Source organism: Pygocentrus nattereri, chromosome 19 (genome assembly GCF_015220715.1).
Source record: "Pygocentrus nattereri isolate fPygNat1 chromosome 19, fPygNat1.pri, whole genome shotgun sequence".
NCBI lineage: Eukaryota > Metazoa > Chordata > Actinopteri > Characiformes > Serrasalmidae > Pygocentrus > Pygocentrus nattereri.
The window spans coordinates 15,519,536-15,532,818 of record NC_051229.1 but is presented as its reverse complement, the minus strand read 5'-3'; the positions used below and the strand labels follow the sequence as shown (position 1 = coordinate 15,532,818).

The 13,283-nt window shown below is 39.2% G+C and overlaps 1 protein-coding gene across 2 annotated transcripts; it reads right to left on the bottom strand.

The window, feature by feature from the left end:
• Positions 1–2,775: 2,775 nt before the first annotated feature.
• Positions 2,776–12,636, bottom strand: LOC108427161 (BTB/POZ domain-containing protein 2). 2 transcript variants are annotated; one of them, XM_017697122.2, is made up of 9 exons: positions 11,938–12,636; positions 10,734–10,853; positions 10,455–10,611; positions 10,154–10,259; positions 9,018–9,158; positions 8,459–8,651; positions 6,597–6,684; positions 6,236–6,382; positions 2,776–5,671 (listed from the first exon to the last, which is right to left on the bottom strand). In XM_017697122.2, exons 1-9 carry the CDS (start codon positions 12,537–12,539, stop codon positions 5,510–5,512), a joined length of 1,716 nt encoding a protein of 571 aa, XP_017552611.2. In that variant the 5' UTR covers positions 12,540–12,636; the 3' UTR covers positions 2,776–5,509. The 2 variants fall into 2 exon arrangements, with proteins under 2 accessions (XP_017552611.2, XP_017552610.2); XM_017697121.2 differs by having other exon boundaries at positions 8,961–9,158; positions 11,938–12,539.
• Positions 12,637–13,283: the final 647 nt, after the last annotated feature.

The window sequence follows — 13,283 nt, the reverse complement described above, 5'->3', positions numbered from 1 at the left end:
ATATTCACTCATTTTGAATTTGATGCCTACGACACGTTCCAAAGAAGTTGGGACAGGGGCATGTTTACCACTGTGTTACATCACCTTTCCTTTTAACAACACTCAATAAGTGTTTGGGAACTGAGGACACTAATTGTTGAAGCTTTGTAGGTGGAATTCTTTCCCATTCTTGCTTGATATACAACTTCAGTTGCTCAACAGTCCAGGGTCTCCGTTGTCGTATCTTGCGCTTCATAATGCACATTTTCAATGGGAGACCATCAGAGATGCTGGCTTTTGAACTTTGTGCTTATAACAATCCGGACAGTCCTTTTCCTCTTTGGCCCGGAGGACACGACCAAAAAAAAATTTTGGACACGTCAGACCACAGGACACTTTTCCACTTTGCGTTAGTCCATCTCAGATGAGCTTGGGCCCAGAGAAGCCGGCGGCGTTTCTGGGTGTTGTTGATATATGGCTTTCGCTTTGCATGGCAGAGTTTTAACTTGCACTTGTAGATGGAGCGACGAACTGTGTTCACTGACAGTGGTTTTCTGAAGTGTTCCTGAGTCCATGTGGTAATATCCATTACAGAATGATGTCGGTTTTTAATGCAGTGCCGCCTGAGGGATCGAAGGTCACGGGCATTCAGTGTTGGTTTTCTGCCTTGCTGCTTACTTGTGATTTCTCCAGATTCTCTGAATCTTTTGATATTATGGACTGTAGATGATGAAATCCCTAAATTCCTTGCAATTACACATTGAGAAACATTCTTAAACTGTTGGACTATTTGCTCAAAGTACAAAGTGGTGAACCTCGCCCCATCCTTGCTTGTGAACGACTGAGCCTTTCAGGGTTGCTCCCTTTATACCCAATCATGACACTCACCTCTTTCCAATTAACCTGTTCACCTGTGGAATGTTCCAAACAGATATTTTTTGAGCATTCCTCAACTTTCCCAGTCTTTCGTTGCCCCTGTCCCAATTTCTTTGGAGCGTGTTGCAGGCATCAAATTCAAAATGAGTGAATATTTGCAAAAAATAATAAAGTTTATCCATTTGGACATTAAATATCTTGTCTTTGTATTCAACTGAATATAGGTTGAAAAGGATTTGCAAATCATCGAATTCTTTTTTCATTTACGTTTTACACAACATCCCAACTTCATTGGAATTAGGGTTGTAATAACAGGACGCGACCTGGGAGAGGCACTGCTGCTGCTGCTGCTCTAATGAGGCACAGCCTCTGGTGTACTATCACAGCTTGACCAACTTAACATTCAGCCAATCATATCAGACTTGATATTTTGTATGCCAATCATATCACAGCTGGGGGAGGGGCTCTGTTAATGCACTGCAAAGTAATCGGTAGCTGAGTTGAAGACAGGATTTTGCCTGAAATCTCTGTACAATAAACATTAGAATTTATTCAAAATCTGTAATGTAACTACAGAGTGAAACAGAGGAAATTTATCCACCTACAACATGGATTTGTGACAAATTCTGGTCAGTATAGCTGAATATCAGTTTCTTACTTGCTTGTGTGTTAACTCTAGCTAACTAAATTTAGTTAACTTTGGGTTTTAGTAAGGTAAGTTAGCTAGCTAAAGAGGTTAGGCTAACATTATCATTAGCTAATTAAACTAGTTAACCCCTCTTCATAGTGAGCACAAGAGTGGGATAGACAAACAAGTGGGACAGAAATACCATTATTGAGAGCTCTATATTATGTTTTTATATTTCTCTTCAGTATTTGGAAACAGTGACACCAGTATTTGTTGTATATTGTTGTTTACAGTAAGCTAATGTCAGTGAAAAGGACGAGGCTGAAATGGGTTCCTTTTCGCCAGATTCTTGTTAGAATATTTCCGCTGCGAGGTGCCAGATTGTAACTACTGCAGGATTTAGGGTGGAACGGAAAATTCAAACAGTGACTTCAGCTTTGTGTGAAAAGGTCATCATAAAAATAACAGTTGTATATCACTCAATTCCTCAATCTAAAGATGGAAACTAAGATGCAGCAGCTCTTTTAAAGGCCAAAGATTTTTACTAGTTAAACAAACAACAAAGATTGATCATTATTTTCTTGAATTCTAGTAAATTTGAGTTTAATAAAATTACTGCATTAAACACAGGAAGAGAGAGAGAGAATGAAGCTGAAGGACAGTGACACGACAGAAGGAGCAGGTCTGATGGAGGTTAGTGATCAAGAAGGGTAGAACTGCATAAGCTTTCCGTTTAAATTAATACTAAATTTAACTGATAAAATGTAATATTTGTCACCGTAACCATGACATTCTGTCACCTAGTTTATTGAACCTGCCTTTACAAAAAAAAAAAAAAAAAAAAAAAATCAATGTCTTTCTAATTGTTCCCATTGAGCCTGATCTAAAATATGTTTGGATATTATAGTTAGGATCTTGCAGCTTACCTAACAGAGCGCAGAGAGCATTGCTTTGCTAAAGTACCTTGGATATAGTTTTTGCTATACTGGCTCTGGGATCAATACAAACTACGAAGGAACAGATCTACTGTGTACCAATTCAACCAAATATGCATTTTTTGATCCACTGAACACAGGTGATATACTTGACATTTTCTGGCTGCTGCTACTCCAAAAGTGCATTATAAACATTTTGAGGCCACAAAATAAATAAATAAATAAATATTTGTTGGCCCCAGACCCCCCAGTAGTCTTACTACATCTATGAACCTCTAGTGACACCCCTGCTGTTATCTAATACAGCCCTAAGGATGACACATCAACTTGAAAATTTCAGACACAAAACAAAGTAACTTCATAGCAGATACAAACAAAGTTTATTTATAATGCTACTTGTTATGCAGCCCTAATCTTTCCCCACACCCCGAAAATTAAATATAATCACCAAGAAAAAAAAAAACGAAAAAAAAGAAAAAAAAAAAAAACAGCTTTTCTGTGCACAGTTCATATATGGTTCAAAGTCCCCCTACATTCATAACCAGGTCATTACAAACGTGTTCAGCTTCAGGTAAAATGAATAACACTTGCATATGCGTTTAACAGCCATTGTTTGAAAGCTTTTTTCTCTTTTCTTTCTTTCTTTTTCTTTTTTTAAACACAAGGTGTGCCAGTACTTTACAGTTTTAGCCCGGTTAGAAAGAACAAAACCCCCGTTTTGCTCCCACCAAACAACAAGACAAGACAAATTAAAAAAAAAAAGTCCTACACATGAACTTGTTCAGCTACAGAACAATTAGTGATGAAACAGTCCCTTAAGCCCAGTTTAGTCTGCGTGGTGTTGAGACATTTGTCAGTTTATTAACACTACACAAGGGATGCCATGTGTTTTATTAAAGATGCACAAGAAAGTCTTTGTCCTTAAGGGGTTACTAAATGGCACCCAATGAATAGTGGCCAATTAAACCCAAAATGCCTGCCAAATCAATAAAAACGGAAGTGACTGCTGGTGATGTATTTTGCTGAATAAATAATATTAAATGACGTGATATTGTATTATTATTCACCACTCACTAAAGATTGACAATGACTTTGCTGGGCATCTTTAAAACTATCACATCCATGCTTCACATTTGTCAGGTGAACTACAAGACACGAACAGACGTTTTAACAGCTGGATATGTGACAATCTATTCAAACAGATGTGTTTGGAATAGCCTGTAAGATGACTCACTGAATTAAGTCACCATTGAGATGAGGACTCCATACATTAGGCACAACTAAAGCAGAGGGTGGATTCTCCACACTGTGCATGCTAGTTCACAAAACAGTCTAATGTGACCTACAGAACTGCATGCATAGCTTAGGATGATTTGGGATAGTTTTACCTCCAAGAATTGACAATATTGATCTATCCATGCTCTACTCACTAATGCCTTTTCTTTTTTTTCCCCCTATCTGTTCCCCATTTCAACATCAAATTTCAATTATAAGAAATTGAAATTTGTGGTTTTTTTTGGTCAGAATACATTCATCTAGAATGTGTTATTAATTGACTAGAATAACATTAGGGACAATGTCTGACTGGCTTAGCAGAAAGTTCAGAGGGTTTTTTTTTTTTCCCCACCGGTGGTCAACTGAATATTGTAGTCTACACCAGTAGCATGGAGGAAAGGGGTATTCCACTGACTTTTCTGAAATTCTGCATAATTAAATGGTTAAGAAGTAAACAGTCATTCAGAATGGGTTGCTGTGAGAAGCTCAATTCTAGAGAAGCTTACCATTATCTAGCACTGAGCAACAGTGATGAAAGGAAGCAGACATGTGAACTGTTTCTCTAAAAAGGTCCTGCACAGAAAGTTTTTACACAACCAGTTCTACCAACAGTAGCTGCCTGATGTCAAAGACAATGTTTTATGTTTTAATACAGTTTTGTCCTAAAAACTTAAATCTTGTCACAGTGAAGAGGTACATGTAGCACATTCCAAGGCAAAATAGTCCCCAAAGAAAGTATAGTTCTTGGATTTACAATTTTACCGTTATCAAAATACAAAATACATATAAAAACTGAAGTCATGTGTAGGTTTACTGGTGGATTTGGACAGTAAATAAAATAGCTATATTTGCGGTGTAGACACTGTGACTCCTGGTTCCTACCACCATCATTACAAAGAAATCCTTAGTCACTCTACAATGAACCAATTAAACCACTCTGAATGACTGATTACATAATAGCCACTGAAATGATGCAGTATTTTTTTAAAATGGAATTTTGTTTAAGTGAAATTCCCATCCAAGCTGCTGAAATGGATTTGCTGACTACATTCTCCCTCCCTGAATGGGATTTATGACACTTTTCTGTAAAGCTTCATCCTCAGAACAGCTGCTACGGAACTGCATTTATGGGCAGAGCATGCATGGATAAACAGAAAAAGTGGATTCTAAGGAGGCATTTTACTTAAGCGCAATATTTTGGCACAGAAGGCGAGGGAACTTGACAGCGCAGAATTCCCCAGTGTTCTCGAATGGCTTCATTCTCTAATGTTACTTCTCTGGCTATAATAAATAGGCGTAATGGAGTTACTGTTAATCCAGTTCAAATTACACTCCTCATAGGAGATGCAGATTTTTAGTGAAAATTTTCCTCAGACTATCTCAGGTAAACCCTTCTAACTCACAAGGATTAGCTGTTATAGACAAGAAGGTTGACAACAGTTCTGCAGTTCAGTTAAACAGCATCCAGGTCAGTCATACCAGTACAAAAAGTGACTTGTTTACAGTTTGCAGGCTCTGATACATCAATATGGACCTTTAACGTGAGGACAAAGCACACTTTTTCCTCAACAGTCCATTGTTTTTTCTTCTCAGTTATCATTAAGCAAGCAGATTAGTTCTACTCCCACTTTTGAAGAAAGTCTTAGTAGGAGGCAGTATCTATGTGGTGCCACCATCCACTACATTACTCACCAATATCAGTTCTTTCAATAAGTTTTAGTGCATTAGTCAGAATAGCAAGTTCACCAGTGAGCTTTTTCCAACAGCCCAAAGGGGCCCTCTACTCCTGGAACCCTGAAAAAGTCAAATGGTCATACTATGTGTAGAAGATGACCTCAGGGATCTGTCCATCCTCAACGGAAGTGCCATTGTTGTTGCCAGCAGCGTAGCAGAATGTGAAGCAGGTTTTGGTTCCAGACCCTGAGGACTCATGGGTAACCTTCCGCATTCCTTTGGTACCATAGTGCGAGTCTGGACCCTGTGAGAGCACAAAAACACATTCACTCCATCAACCAGCATTTGAGCATTGTTTAAAAATGTAATCATATTAATATTACATGTTATCTACCAAATTATTAATTAATAAAGGTGTAAAAATGCAATGCTGCATTGTCATGCATTCATGTGAAGGTGAAGAGCTTCAGCTCCATCGATTTTTTTTTTTGTATAATGGATTCTAATAATATTCAATAAAATATGTGCTCATTGACTACTTAAAATGAAAATACAAATTTAAAATCCAAAACAAACTTGGTGTATTGTTTCTTTACCTATAATCATATGCAAAAACTTGAATGCCCTATATGTAAAACTGCGTTAAGTTTATTTTCTTAGCAAAAATAACATCATCTGTCAGGAATAAACCATAAATATGGCATTTTCTGCAAACTATAGAGCACAAAAAAATAAAAAATATAAACCATTCTAAAATGTTTGCTCAGGTGATATTCAACTCGCTAACAAATCACTACCTGTGTCAAGTAGGCGGTATTATGAGGCACTAAAGATGTGGTTGTACTTGTATGCACTCAGTAAGTTGTACCTTAAGAGTAGCACAGGCTGTGTAGTTTACATTGGGCAGAATCTCCACTGGCTCTTTAAACATGACCCGGAAGGTGTTTGATGACCCGTCACAGCTGAAACCCGTGTCGTTCTGACCGAGAACTGTATTACTGTCTGTGTGAATGATCTGAGGGAATGGAAAAATGGCTAACATACAGATCACCATTGTAATCAGAGTTATACACAGCCATAATTAATTGTAAATTTTAAAAAAATGCCATGGTCATGTTATGTATATTTATACTTCACACAATTGCATTTGCATCCTACAATTAATATTATTACTTTATAAAAGATAATGTAACCCAACTAGTCACTCTTAAATAAATTATAGACTGTACCTGTATGTTGACCTGATAGTCTGTGGGTCCATGTATGGAACCATACAGTCCAAAACCAACAACAAATATCCTGCGGTTTACTGAGAACCTGTGAGAGAGAGTAGAGCACAAGAGAGAAAACAGGAGGGGTATGACCCATTTGAAATACTTGCAGAATATCTTACACACAGTAAAAACAAGTAATGACAATCCTTCGTTTTTAAAAAGCATGTCTGTGCAGGTCTCAAATACATGTGGTAGAGTTTATCCATTAGAGTGGTACATGACCTCTCAGTGCAGACCAGACACTGCTGCCTAAAATTCAGTGATGATAAAGAACAATGAACTGTTCCAATTTTTTTCATTCCCACAATCCTTGTCTGATCTCATCAATGGTTTAAAAATAACAGAGGTGTAGCATGAGGTTTAGGAGTTACATAAAGGTGGATAAAGATGTACAAGGGATATGTATGAGGGATATACATTGAATTCATCTCAATTCTGAGAAATGAAGCACAAAGCATTTCTTAGGTCTTACATCTGAAGGGCCAAACTCTAGACAAATTCCACTACTGAGTTGAGGTCATTCTTTGGAGATCAGATGCCATTTAACATGGGTGCACTATGTGCACAATCACTTTAAAAGTTGGACCATTTTTTTTTAAATAACCATTTTGAACACTACTTTCTACTGCACAGTTTATCTAATCTGAGCAAACGACTCCTTTCTTGTCTCTCTCAGCTTTAAACAGCTTTTTTATGTGGCACATATGTCCCTTTGAAATGCATCCAGGTCTTCATTAAGGTCACACACTGACTGGCCAGTGTGTTTTAGGACACAATTGTGTATTAAAAAAAAAACAACAACAACAACAACAACAACAACAAAAAAAACAGAAGTTCACCAAGTAGCTGAACTCTGTGGGCAGCCATTTTTAGTCCCCCAAGTGTGCATTCATATCACACAAACAACTAGCTGCGTTCAGTTCAATGAAGACTTGGATGTGGTTTAACCAGTTTGAGAAAAGTTTTGGGAATGAGAAAAGATCTGGCTGAATATTGACATTGTGTTTGTTAATAATGTTAGCCTCATAACTGTAGTGCTAACCCAAAACTTAAAATTTGGACACAAAAGGCTAGGTGATTGCCTACATGTGGAGTAAATGGAAAACTGTGTTCCCTGACTTCTTGTGAAACCATTCCTTTAAATTCTGAAAACACTGCTGCTAGTTGTGGATGTCCATTTAAGGCTTTGTTCACGCAGCAGGTAAAAGAGGCCCAAATCCAATCTTTTTTGTCATATGTGACACAGATGTGTTCAATGTATAGCACTGTAAACAGCAAAACACACACTGAACTGTACTGAAATCCTGTACATATCCATTCTGCGATAATGCTGCTCAGTCCAAACAGCCAGACTGGAATTCATACGACTTTTATGTCAATCCAACTAGTCATAATTTCACACTGCTGAGACCTCATAAACATTGGGGCTGATGTTTCTGTATGAACAAAATTAAAAGTCTAAAAGCTTTGAAGAAACCAAGGACGCAAACCAAAGAAGTGGCTGTGGCTTAATAACATGGTCTTTTTACTGCAAGCTCAAGAACATTCAAGGTGATAAACCAAGCTCTCAGCCATCAAAACTTCTTCTAAGCGCCTGTGATGCTGGCAAAGATGAAACCGAAACCTCCTGGAGCAGCTGTTACTGTGGACTCCATTATGACTGGTTATGTCTGAATGAGTGCTATATGGCAAAACAGAGTCAACATTATAATAGCCAATTTTGAACCATTAAAATACAGCCTGCCCTGCTCTGACCTTCCTAATTGTCCATAAAAAGCAACTGTTTAAAATTAGTGAATGTACATTTTTGTGCTCACCTGATACGGTCACTGGTTCCACTGTATCCCCAGCGGCTCTCCACCTGGCCGAAACGTGTAATGCTGCACTCTTTGCCGCGCAGGCAGCAGCGTGGTCGGTCAATGAACTCAACACGTGGTTTGGGGTTTACTGTAAAGTGCAGGAACAGACTGACCACTTCCCTGTCCGTCAGGATGCCAGACTGCGCTGGACCTACATGCAGCAACATTCAAACACATTTATGCCACTGGAGGAGGAAAATGAACATGAATTAATGACAGTCAACGCTAACCCAGTGGTTCCCAATCCTGGAACCCACTGCCGTGCACAAAAAAAAAAAAAAAAAAAGTGTTTTCCATTATTCAATTCCTGCATTTAACTAATTACTAATCCTTCATGACTTGAATCATGTGTGTCAGAGCAGTGAAAGCCTGAGCCCCCTGTGCAGAGGGGTGGGTCCCTATGGCTGGGATTGAGAACAACTGGGTGTAATCCAAGAGCAACTGGCATGACGCGGTGTACCTGCAGCAAACTCCTCTATGGTCATTAAAGGGAAGCGGATGAGGGTGAGGGCTTTACCCAACACGCGTCTCTTGTTCTCAGGTGTGGGCTGCAGCTGCTGACGGTGGGCCTCAGCCTCGGCCCAACGGACCGCCGCACCAAACAAGCGCACTTCTCGCACCCCCAGCGTGTCCCGCTCGAGCACAGCAACTAGCGTGTCTGAGAGAGACAGCAGCATAAAGAGAGAAAGCTTTAAAATGGCCAATAAGTACATCATTTTCATCCATATTTTACAAACCAAGGTAACATTACTGCTATATTAATAGAATTAAGAGAACAGAATCTACTATGGTAAAGCGTGCCAATTAGATGCTCCATTAAAAAATGCCTGAAAAGCTTGCAACCGGTGTGACAGAGTTAAATGAACACAATAACCAAAATCCTGAAAAAAAACACATCATTATTTCAGTTGTAAGCAAGCTTGCTCATATCCTGCAGCAGTGCCCCAGTGGTCCTTAGAATGACATTTTCTGGTTTAAAAACTAGGAAAGCCTCATTCTGATGATGTATCTTGAAGGTGAAGGTTTTGGGATGGATTTTTGGGGGTTGGCTGTTTTTTTAATTTTTTTTTTCTGCTGCTGATTGTAGATGGACAGCAGACAACGAACATTACTGTAAGGAAGCAAAGCCTCTTACTTCGACCTAATCAATTGTGGTAATTGGGTAATTGTCTGCTAAACAGTATTTACATAGAGCGAATGGATTACTCAAATGACAAAAATGAGTTGTCAAATAAGGGCATAATGAGATAAAATGTTTTCATATTGTTCATTGAAGATTAAAAACATAAAAATGACCAAAAAGTGATAGTATAAATAGTGAATTCTGTCAAACCAATACGGCTGAGGGATACATTGTTGTGCTACATAATACTGCATAACTTGACAAATAAAATACTAAACACTAGTTTTAGTTCAGAATGCTGCTTTAAGTCATATTTAGCTATTGTTCTAAGCCAGTGTTTCCTAACCCAGGCAGTGTTGCAACTACTTCCTGTGTAGAAGTGTATGTGTTAAAGCAGGAAAAACACTAAAATGTACAGGGCAGTGTGGGAAACACTGCGCTAAGCTATGTGGTAAACAACAGGTGAAAAGATTTGGCTACTAATATGCAACTTTGATCATTCACTCAATCTAACATATAATTATACATACCCAGATCTATATCTGTGAAGCCCTCGGCAGCCAAAGCATCACCAGTGTTCTTATCAATGTTCTCAAGGCACAGACTAGCCAGCTGGGGTTCGTCAAAGAGCCGTGCCTGGTCAAACACGTCATAAATTAAAAATGAATGTAATATTTTCTTATGACAACAACGTATGACAAAAAATTTACATTTTTCATAATCCTTTAAAATAACATGATCAGAACCTTTTATATACAAATATACAAACTGTCTTGGCCAAGTTTCATATGTGAATGTAGAGATGTTCTAAAGACTGGAACAGAACCATACCTGTGTGAGGAGCATAAAGGCATTGTCAGCACGCAGGTTCTTCTTGAGGAACTCCACACAGTGGGCCTCCAGGGCCGGAACAGCATATTTTTTTGCCGTGTACAGAGTGGTCATCACAGTCTCAGGACCAATCTGGACCTCATCAGAATACAGGAACCTGGAAATGTGTTTTTTTTTTTTTAAATCATCACAAGAATTCAAATGTTACTTAAGGAAATGCTACCAATGATTGATTTTACTATATTCAAACATTTCTAAAGACATAAATCAATGTCTCACTTTAGCAAGGCCAGGAAAGCAGCAGGTTCTACATCAGGGAGCTCTATTTCTGTCGAAGTGGTAGCCATTCCGCCGTTAAACATGGCATCAAACACAGCACTGCCAACTGCCAACACAAACCTACAAACACAATAATACAGACAAGTGAATGTCAGTAATATTTTCTTACCAGGTTTATGAGAGGATGGTCATTTAAAGTTCATTGTTGGAGTTCTGCTTCCAAGCATCAGTATAATTGCACTTGATGTTTGTGTAATTTCATGTGTTAAAAAAATTGGCTAATTCATTTCTAAATGTCTGTCTTTCAACTTTTCTTTATCCCTTGCTATTTGTGTTACTGTGCCTTTAATACTGGCATACATTAATGATTTCTGTTATAATTGTTGAGAATTGTTGGGACTAGACTGCCAAATAGGTGGATAAATTTCCTTCGGGATCAATAATGTATCTATCTATCTATCTATCTATAAGCAAAAGCACTGGTTTGCGACATCACAAAAACAATGAACTCAAAACAAGTTGATCTGTTAAGTTTCCATATATGAACTGGAGAGTGAACATTTTGAAACGTTTGCAATGATTTCATGCTACTTCAAAGTCTTACTCCAAAAAAAACCAGTCTTCCATATGAGTCCTTTAAAAAGTTAAACATGAAACATCAGGCTGACGGCTTGAAACTCATATGCCTCCAGACATAACCTAACATTCTCTGCAGATGTAAACATAAGCAATTCTGCAAACCTCTGATTAAAGACATTCCTTTAATAAGAAGACGCACATTAATAAAACAACATAGTCTGGACCACGGCTGTCCTAAGTGTGACCCGAGGACGTTTAATTTAGCCCACTGTAAAGTTACCCTAACTCAACACCCAGAAACTCATTTTATATTATATATACCTTATTGAGCTCTTATTCTCCTTCTAAAATGTAGTTATTTGTTTTTATCTGAACTCTACATAACGTTACCTTCTTTGTTATATTGGCCCTCATCCCATCCCACCGCAAACGCAAACCCTGTACTTTGGCAGTCCTGATCCGATTGTTTACGCTAGCACATGCCACAGGATAACAACGACAACACTCCGAAATAATCCATTTGCTCTGTTTTTAGATTTAGTTTGCGGACGCTGAGCTATCTATGGTCATAAAATAAGTGTAGCTATAAAAATAACATTAGCGAGCAGTGAGCATGTTTGGTTACCTGTGTGCAGGTATCCGTTGCACCCCGAGTCCTTTGCCCACCAGAAAATGAACGTCACTAAGAACCTCGTTATTGAAGAGGAAGGCGAACCTTTCCTTCACGGTACTTTTCGTCGCTTGCCAGTTATAGACGGGCTCTCGGTAAACCAGAACCGCCGCTGCAGCCGGAGCTGCTGAAGATAGAGACGAATGGGTGGCCGGTACTGCTGCTGTAGGCGGGAAGTTCGAGGTCGAGCCCAGCATGTTTGAGGCTACACTGGCCATGGACCCGCCGACCGCGGAGCCTTGACCCGCGGCATGCGGGAGTGAGTTCCTTATGTTCGGCGGCAGCCCCGACGCGACACCGGTGCTTTCCGAGCCGCTAGGCCCCGACTGGGGGTTCGACCGTCTCGCTAGACTCTGCGAGCTTCCGGCCGCACCAGCGGACGCTCCTGCGTTGTTTGTAGCCAAAGTGTACGGACTGTTGCTCGGCTGGCTGTTCCCCAGTGGTCCTGGGGAGGAGAAATTTAAACAGGGCGCCCGGCCGCTGTTGTCTCCCGCAGCCATCTTGAAGTTCTCGAAGGCGATGTCGTGCGGAAAACAAACCGCACACAGCAGCAGCATCCTGCCAGCGGGGGAGGTTTAACCCGGACTTAAACACAGAGCAGGAGGACTGTTGTGGACTGATTAAAATAGCCTTATTAAAGGGGGATTTTTTTAGTTTAGTTCAAAATGACAGATGACAAGAAAAATCAGTTCTCAAAATCATCTTTTCTGTGTCAAAGTTCATATGAGGGCACAACCTTAAAGCAGAGAGTAAATAGTTTTTAGGGTAATGTGGGCATAAAAAATGAAGCATTTGAATTAGTACTAGGGCCTATATCGTATCCTGGTAATTGTTTGCAATATATTGTGTTCCACTTGAATATCATATTTTATTGTATTGCACTGTGTTTTGTAGTTTACTTTATTGTATTGTATGGCGCTGCATGGCACAGAGTTCTGTGCTCAACTCTGTTCCTTTTTTCTGGGTATCTACAGTGACTTGTTTCTAGCAGTATCTGAGCTCAGGACTGTCTTTTTCTTGAACCTATTGGTAACTAGCAAAGATACTTTCTCTAGATAGACAAAGCACTTCTTGTAAGTCGCTCTGGATAAGAGCGTCTGCTAAATGCTGTAAATGTAAATGTAAATCCACGTCTTCATGAGTGTGGCATTTCTGCTATGCAAACAGCCTATAAACTCGAAGAAGAGCTCGTGATGTAAACTCAAATGCATCACAGCTTTTTAGTGGTCGCATAAATAATCAGAAAACTGCTGGAATCCGATTATCATCATATTATTAAGTGCATGTAAACACACTGAAGG